The 9,365-nt window shown below is 37.2% G+C and overlaps 1 protein-coding gene across 1 annotated transcript in view; it reads right to left on the bottom strand.

Annotated features, from left to right (window-relative positions):
* Window positions 1-9,365, bottom strand: part of inpp4b (inositol polyphosphate-4-phosphatase type II B) — a 147,173-nt gene that overhangs the window by 14,776 nt on the left and 123,032 nt on the right. The window contains exons 12-14 of the mRNA XM_036212286.1: window positions 7,679-7,862; window positions 756-1,067; window positions 105-243 (exon numbers count right to left, since the gene is read on the bottom strand). Coding sequence (XP_036068179.1) covers window positions 105-243; window positions 756-1,067; window positions 7,679-7,862 — 635 coding nt within the window. The remainder of the gene's footprint in view (window positions 1-104; window positions 244-755; window positions 1,068-7,678; window positions 7,863-9,365) is intronic.

The raw sequence follows: 9,365 nt of genomic DNA, 5'->3' as shown, positions 1-9,365 counted from the left end.
GTCAATGGAAAAGTTAAGCATATTTAACAGATTTTAGCATAAATCATACAGGAAATGACTTCAACATTTTCACCATAAATCTATTAAGTTCCTGTTTAACTCACCAGGGGTGTGCGAGGTGATGACGTCCGCCAGCTGCTGCTCAGGAGCTGACTCCTGCTTGTTGTTGTCTTCCTCTTGGAGTTTGTCCACCATGGCGATCACACAGTTGAGACATTTAGCCACATTAGCCCAAACTCTGTCCTGAGAAGAGCAAAGAGAAACCAGCAATGAGATTAGTGAAGAGCTGATCAGATCTGGGTTTTTAACTCTCTGGAGAAGATGAAAAAAACAAAAAAAAATGTTATTTTCCAATATTGATAAAATCAATTTATTTAACTCTTAAACGATTTTTTTTAATGATCCAGGTCTATTCGATTAACATCTTGCCTCGGTCAGATCAATGAGGCTGGTTAAATTGATCCATCCATTAATCAATTTTAAATGTGGTTGAGGTGATGCTCTATTGTAGTTTTGTTCTGTGGAAGTAAAAAAAAAAAGATTAAAAGAATAATCAAATTAGTTGTTTTTTCTGCTTTTTTGTCTGATTCCTAAGTTTTTATGGTGTTTTTAAAAATTTGTTTTTGTAATTATTGAAGTATTTTTAAAATGCTTTGTTAGAAAAAAAAATGATTTCAAATTGTAAATGGACTACAGCTAAAGTCTTTAGATACAAAAACTGGTGCAGAACAACCGAGAAGAGTGGTCAAATTTACCCATTCCTCTTCATCGTACTCTTTATGGTGCGGTATGCTGTCTTGGTTTTTCGTTTTGCCGAGCTCAGCTTCCTCTCCAGTTGGGGTTTGACATCCTTCCACGTTGTTGCACGTCGCTGTGGGTTCGGGTGTGGCTGGACTCTGGCCCGGGATCTGATTCTGCTCACCGTCCGTGCCGATGTGGCCTTGATGATGGCCCTGCACAGCACTTTGCCTCTGGGACTTGGACACATATCCTGGCCGGGCGGCGTGCAGCGCCAGCAGAGCACTCTTGACCAATTCATCCTTAAGTGTGTGAACAAATTGTTCCGTCTGTAACAAAACAAGGAGGGGTCGGAACCGAAAAAAGAGAGGAACAGTGAGAGCTACGGCTGGATAACAAAATGAATACAAATTGAAGTGCGGGAGAAGAAGAAGCGACACGGTAAGTGTGTGAGATGGAGAGGGGCTGTCACACAAGTGAGGCACGGCGACCCCAGGAAAATACAAGGGACTATTTACAGAGGAAGCAGGAAGAAACAAGGAAAATGAACTCTCTCCTTCACCGTAAAGAAGCCGCTCTCCATTACTGCAGCCCCGCCGGTGAGGAGAATAACAGCAAGGAACAACAAACAATTCAATTACTCCTCCTCCAGCCCGTCTCTCTGAGGGGCCCACCCCCTTTGATCTCAAATGTACCAGTCTCTGTAAGTTGATGACGATCCTGGGACCAACGAGCATGATTCTCGCCGCTGTGCAACAAAAGCACTCCCAAGAGTAATGGAGTTACCACTGCAATGAGCAATCTTATCACCGCAGAAAACTCAGCCAAGCAAAACACAAAAGCCCCTTTATGAAAACACACCTGCAAGGTCTGGAGGAACAAAACTGGTTTTGCTTCTTCTTCTATGAATCACAACGAAATCATGGAGTTTGTTGTTTTGTCATGAGAAGACTATTAATAGAGTGAATCCAAGCTTTATTAAACTTTTATGTTTGTATTAATTAAGCAGTGTTTGCCCAATTACTACTATTCTTTGAAAAAAGCATCAATACATCATCAATGTTTAAATTTAAAGCTGACTCTTGATTGTTTTTCTCTGTTATCTAAACCAAAAATACAGTTTTATTCTGGCATCAACTGAAAAACACTTCTACCACACCATAATTCAGCACAAGTCCAGATTCAATTTTCTGTTTTCAAAGTAAGTATTTTTAAAAAATATTTCGGGGGAGTTGAGAAAGTTTATTTAAAAAAAAACAAAGGAAAAACAAAGAACAAAATAGTACTATTTCTCTAAATCTGTGGTTTTTTTTAAAAAATGTGTAATTTAGTAAGATAAATTTTGCTTTAAAGGTGCTGAGAATTTAAAATTAAGTCACCATGGAGGACGATAAAACTAACTACTAAAAAAAAAAAAATATATTTAAGGCCCTTTCAAATGTAAGGATAATTAGAAAACCTCATGTTCAACTAAAACCTGTTGAATTTACTTCAAGAGCTTGTGTAAAGTGAATTGAATCATCCAAAACAAAGTAAAATCTTTGCATTTGTCATCAAAGATCCACTCTTTTGAAAATGATATTTCTAGTATTTTTAAAACGTTTTTGTGGCATTTTTCTCACGATAATAGACATATATTGGGAACATTTAAGCTTAAAACTGTATATTTTAGTTTTTATTTTATTCAAATCATTGTGAATTAGGCACAGATAAAAAATGCTGATGTAAAAAGCTGTAAAAATTGCTACAATCAGCTGGCCACAACCTCTCCGCAATGCTGAAAGAAAAGTAAGACTGAACGACATGTTTGCTTTTGAATAATAGATTAAATATCGCCTTGGGAGTATTTTAAATAGCTACAAGTATCGCCGAATAAAGTATTGCGATATTTCAGTAAATCAATATTTTCTTACGCCCCTATTATGCACCAATGATGTCGTCCACAACTCAGAGGTGAATTATCAATGAACTCCTGCCAGTCTGTAGAAACTGTGTCAGAGAAAACAGTACTGGTTTTTAGGTTTTGGCGTAAAACGTCATAATTATAAAAGAAAAAAAAAAAACAGCTGGGAGCGCGTTTATAATAGATCAAATGCTTATCAGAGTAGGAATTTAAAATTCATTTGAAATCTGAAATAAAGTTTTATTCACTTTGTAAAATCTGAAAAAGTAGGAAATGTCTGAAAGATTTGCTCTTATTTCCATTTTGTAGCAAGCAGCAAGACCTCAGGTTCCTGTGGTTTTGTATTTTTAGATTAATGTTTTAGGCACACCCTTATCTATGTTAGAAAGTTCCAATAAAACCTCAGTTTTACGGCTTTCAGGAACAAAAAAGTCTTAAACTTGAGTTACTCTTCCACAGATTAAAGTACTAAGGGGTAACAATTCAATGGTGCACTGCAGGATCCAAAAGAAACTTGTTCAAAGAAGAATAGAGAGAGCTACAGACAAAGTAACTTCCTCGTACGCAAAACTACAAAGTTGTGTAATTCTTTAACATCCATATCAAAAAGATTTAAAAATGTGCTTACTCTGTAGAGGAAAAAAACAATGCTGTATCTTCACTGAGCAAAGAGTTCAAGTCTGAATATGGCTAAAAAAAAAGTTTCATTTTATATAAAAAAGTTATAAAGCTGTAGAAATGTATTAATCCGAAATGGGTTGACTCTGCAGGGGGAGCAGATATTTGGCACTTAAACTTTTTTTTTACTCTTTGAAACTTACAGACGAGTTGGAACTGAACAGCGATGGTACGCGCACGCTTTTGTCTTCAGAGAAGATGATCAAACTTTGTTTCCTTTTTTGGCTCCCAGTTAAAGGCGGCCCATCCAAAAACACAGCAGTGCAGTGCTGTTAGCATCAAAGCTGATGTAGAAAGAACAGAAAAAGCCTTAATTCGTACTTTTCCTAGACTCAAGGACTCAATCGAGTTGCTGTGGAATCTAGAACTGTGAGTTTATTTGTGGGCATATTTACAATCTTTATTATAATATTAAATGCAGAAGAAAAATCCAATTAATTGTATTTCTATTGCACCTTTCATGTTAAAAATGAATAAAAAAAAACAGATCAAGGTGCTGTACATAAAACACTATAATTGTGATAAAAATACAGAAAAAATAACTGCACCATCTGATGCAGGATACTCCAGGAACACACCAAAAATATTCCAAGAATGATCCTGGCTTTAAGCTGACTGCAGGCTAAGGCTGGCTCTTACTCAGAGAGAAGAGAGACATTTGTTTTGCACACATGGATCATCAGTGTTAGTCCTGTTAAGACCTCACATAGTCATCCCACTGCAGCACAAATCCAGGAGACTAAGCACCGGAATAACAGTAGTTGACAGTGACACGGAAGAAGAAGAAATGAAAACCCCAAATTTGAAAAAAGGAAAATTCAACACAGACATTTGTCAAATTTAAAGTCCTGTTTCCACTCCGGTCTGGTACGGTCCAGTTAATTCAGTTGAGCGTTTTCACTCAGTGCTTTGTTTTCGCCGTGTTTGAAACAGATAATTACTTCATTTTGGAATGGGGACTGACATGACTTTCCTATAAAAACGACCATCGGTGTTGTCTAAAAATTGCGAAAAAGTCCCGCCTGCCGCCATTGCAGGAAGCAAGCAGTTCGGAGTGGACAGACACCCTCCCACCTGTGAGCAGATTCCAGCTGAGCAGAACACCTGAAATCCAGCTGGACCAAACTTCTACACAAACCTCTCTTTTATTATTTTTTACAATAAAGAAAATGTATTTTAAAAACAGGATTCCATGAATAAAATGTTAAATGTTGAGAAGTTTGCACAGTAAAAAAAAAAAAATACAACTTCCGTTTTTAATCAAATTCAACTTCCGTTGGACATCCATCGGCTCTGTTGGGTCTATCCATCATTACATCTGCCATTTCACCTGCAGCTGGATGCCTCTGAAAAGTTCTTATCCATCACACAGTGGCTGATCAATAAGGCAAAAATGTAGTCAGAATGGTATTTTGGGACCAAACCACAAAAACTCCATGTGGGACAAATTTGACAAATCGACAAAGTTGACAAGATTCATTTGTATGCAAGACGTGATGTCTTCCCTCTTGCGGAGAACAAACCTGCAAATCATTACAGGCTATGCAAATTTAAATCCTCCTGTTGTTACGTTCTTGACCAGGACGTTATAATACAACATGATTTGATTATCTTGAGATTCAAAACAATTGAAGAGTGTGATACTAATTCAAAAATAACCTGTGATGGGTAAAATTTGCTAAGTAAGGCTGTAAACTCCTCACTATACACTTTATACTCTTTAATCTGACACACAAACATTTTCACTCTTTTCTATTTTGCCTAAACTCTCAAAGTTCAAATCTTCATAGAAAAATTAGTCAATTATTACAGAATAAAAACTAGGATTTGCTCACGATTGAAGATTAATCTGGATTTGGAGAGTTGAACATATTCTGTACAGGACACATGGCATCGAGGAGAATCGACAGCCAATCATAACGCAGAACACAGTGCATGGCTAAAAAAAAAGTAATACAAAAATGCAATGAAACGGCAAGAAGAACAGCAAAAGGTGAAGTGAAATACAGCGAGGGACTGCTCTAAAATGAATGAGCTCTTCTCCACAGCCAGTGTCTGGTTAGGGTTTGTAATGCTCCTGCTGTTTCATTACTACGCAGAAAGAAAACTTGTTGCACAAACAGTTAAATAAGAATTGCTTGTGCAGGGTAATGAATACTTAATAGTCTATATTCACCTCCATTTCTTCATTCTCTCTACATTTTGTCATCTATGAAGACACTTATGACCATTAGAAAGAATGCACGTTTTCCAACAGACAGTTCTCCATTTCACACAATGAAATTCGATGAAGAGGACAGAAAATGAACCTCGTTTATCCATTTTTCTTGTCAAATTCCAAACTTCAAATCTGAGGCTTCATGTGCAGAAGCAAAAACTACTGATAGGGTGGTAGGGCTCTTACAGAGAAACTATGTTGGTGGTGTATTCAAACAGACCAGACATGCAATGTTTACCCAAATGTGCAATAAAGTCCATGCAAACATATACGCACAAAGAGGATTCCACTGTTGAAGCTCTGGGACTTTGGGGATGGCAGATAAAGATGTCACTGGAATACAAGCTTTTGACAAACACAAACATGTCCCAACTCTTGTATCTCCCTAAGCCTCGCACACGAAAACAAAGTCTGAGGTATTAATCAGAGCGCGGCGCCGCTCGTGCTGACCAGGCCAGCGGTTTGCTTGGCCATTGTGTGCATGTCTAATCAAGGATGAGAGGAAGTGGTGACAGAGCGAATGTACCAATTAAGCAGGCTGATTGGGCTCTATTCCACTGTGGCAAAAACAATCTCCCCCACAACAGATTGCAATCTGACAGCACCAGATGTAATTCATTAATTACACTGATAAAAACGCCTCAACTTCATAAACCTCCATTCTGCTATCAACATTTGTTAGTTTGCTGCTTTTATTGTCAGCTGTGGACTTCTTCTTTTGAAGTTTGTGTTCTAAACTGCCTCAAAGAAACCAAGAGATTTTGATTTATGTCAGAAATTCCTGCGTTTCAAGGTTTTTGCCTCCCATTAACCAAACTAGGGAATTGATGCAGCCAAAGAAGGAGAAAAATCAGGATCAGGGGTGTCCTAATCAAGACCTAAAGGGCCGGTGTCCTACATGTTTTCCAGCCAACCTTCCATTGGAGCTCCTGATTGGCTAAACACACCTGATACAGATAATCAGCAGTGGATAAGGTAGGGTTTCTAGGTCTGTATTTGGACACCCCTATAACCTGGAGACACGTGTGGCTCTTTACCTCTGCACAGAGCCTTTGTGGCTAAAAAAATTAAATAATAACCATTTTTTAAGTAAGAGTTACTAAATTAGCAATTTGCTCATTGGCTCAGTCTATAAATCTAAGGCTGAGGTGGACCAATAACAGGGATAGGCAACTCCTGGCCTTGACGGCCGCATTCCTGCATGTTTTCCAACATAGCCATCTCTGGTGTATTCTCATTGGCTAGACACACCTGAACCAGGTGGTCAGCCATGAGTAGGGCGTGGATATCTTGAAATCATGCAGACACTGTGAGGCCTGGAGTCGTCTATCCCTGACCTAGAAAATAAAGGTTTTTATATTCCTGCTGACCTCAATTTGCTCTGTTTGCTCCATTCTTCCTCCAGATTGCACAGATTTGAAATACTAAGCAAAACTTTAGTAAAAATTCTGATATTTCCAGGTTGCTTAGTTTAAGCATATAGTATCTTAAGCAGTACAACAATGGTCAAATATATAAATTTCTATTTTCGTTATACACTTCTTCTACTGAATCATAAACCAATTAACTCATGTTCAAGTTTAGTTGACATAAGGTATGAAGAGAGATTGCAATTATTGTCATGCATTGTTTAAAACCTTTATAACAAGGACATTAGCTACACTGGAAGGGTTCTTTTTGGGACAGGAAGTCTTTTATTTTGAAAGGAAATCATGCATGCCTTTGTCAAACAATGTCAGGTTGTGAGAAAATGCTAATTTGTCTTTCTGTTTGTGTTTTTATTAATGCATATGCTGTTTATATACACTTTTTTAATAATTAAAAAAAAAAAAGACTGTTGCTCCTACCAGGTTTTGATCAGTATAAAACAAACCCAAATGGCTCTTTAACTCTTAAAGTAAAGGTTGCAGACCCTTGTGTTACAGTAACGTAATCTACAATAAAGTTCTTGAATAAAATATATCGGGTCTTGGCAGAACTTATCAGTAAATATAAAGCGGGGAGTTCTGCTATGAGAGACTTTTCCGGATGTGTTGACTTCTGAGGACTGCTGAGTTTAGGGTTTAAGAATTAAAGGAAAGCAAAATGTATGTATCGTAAAGATGCAACAGTGTACGGGAGCTATGCAAGTTCTGCCTCACCTTGTCAGAAAGGCTTTTGAGTGCATCTCTCAGTCCAGGGGACGAGTGCTCCTGGGCAGCCTGGAGGAGCTGGTCAGCTAAGCTTGTGATGAGGGGCTGGAGGAGACTCGTGATGCTGAGCACCTCCTGAGCTTTGGCCGTGTGCTCTGGGGAGTAGTAGATACACTGGCAGGCAGTGCTGAAGCTGAAACAAAAACACAGTCAGATGAGGAGGACTGCATTAGAGCTTCAAATGCAAAAGAAGACATTATTTGAGGTATTTTGCCAATATTTTACACATTAAGTGCACATATTCCAAGTTATTTAACTATTTCCTAGCCAGGCCTGTGTAACTTTACATTTGAAAGTTTCAATATAGATTAAAATCTTACCCCAATCATCTTTTAATTTATTTTAAAGTTGTTTCCAGTGGTGTTTTGAGTATGATTGAGGCGATTTTAGCCAAAAAAAAAAAAAACTGTGTCGTTTTCTCTGACATAGTTTCTGCTGTGGGTGGATTCTTAATTCTCATCATTCCTATGTTTACATTCTCTCCCGCTAGCTTACAGCCCCTCAACCTAATATTAATGTTGGACAAAAATGCACAGCAATATTGGAGTTTTGAGCCAGATATCAGCTCAGATGAGGACGTACATGGATCTATTTGGATCTCTATGTCTACAAGTGGATGCACCAGAATGGAGCAGAGCAGGGAGTCATGATCACAGCTACCAGCTTTTTCCAATAGCATTTTTTTTTGTCTGTGCTGGATTCTCAATGATATGAATACAGAAATATTGAGAAATTAAATTGTAAAATTCATTTTCTTTATATGCATCCTCAATTTTTAGAAAAAATGTCACAAGAACATTTAAAAAAACAGCAAAAACCCTATTTTCATTGGAATGGGTCTTTAACTTTGAAAGGGTTACATCTTTGCTTCTCTGGAGTAAAAAAGTTGTATTTTTTAAGAAGTGTTCTTATGTCAAAGTTCCAATGTATTTAACACAGTTGGATAACAGGTAAATAAACTAATCAAATGCATACTCTCATGTAATTTCTACAAATATGCATGTAAATTCATACAATATCCTAATTATTTCATGATTTTAATAACCACTAACTTAAAATAAAATGCAGAACTTCTAGGTGAGAGTGCAGCATTCATTTTTCTTGAAAAACAAAAATATTTGCACCACATCTATTTTTAGCATTCAGAGATAAATATGTATGCATTCAGAACATGATTTTTTTTCTTCAAAATTTTCCAAGCTTGGTAGCTTCCTTACAAGGTATGACTGCAGCAGAGATGAAAGTGGCTGAAGTGTAATCCAAAGTATGAGGACTTTGCTTGCACTGGGATTGCAGGAACTCCTCAAATAAGTTCTTTTAAAAGTTCTGAACAAAAACGGGTTTGTCAAACTTACATCACCAGTTAGAGAGCTATACGTCTCTATTCTTAACCACAGGAGTGACCGTTTGCTTACTTCATCTTTCCTCTGGATATACTAAAAAAATATGGGTTCAAGGCCACAAAATTACAAATATCCCCCTTTTTATTGAGTATTGCACTTATCTGCAGTCAGTTTAAAATTTTTCTTTAATTGAGATGATCTTAAAACAAAAAATAAGCTTTTTTTGTTAATTTTTTTTTTTGTTTTTTTTATAAATAACCAGGTTGACATGACACATATTCTGATTTGGACCC

This window comes from Oryzias melastigma, linkage group LG1, assembly GCF_002922805.2.
Source record: "Oryzias melastigma strain HK-1 linkage group LG1, ASM292280v2, whole genome shotgun sequence".
NCBI classification, from domain to species: Eukaryota; Metazoa; Chordata; class Actinopteri; order Beloniformes; family Adrianichthyidae; genus Oryzias; species Oryzias melastigma.
The sequence above is the reverse complement of the archived record's forward strand: the minus strand, read 5'-3'. Positions and strand labels throughout refer to the sequence as shown.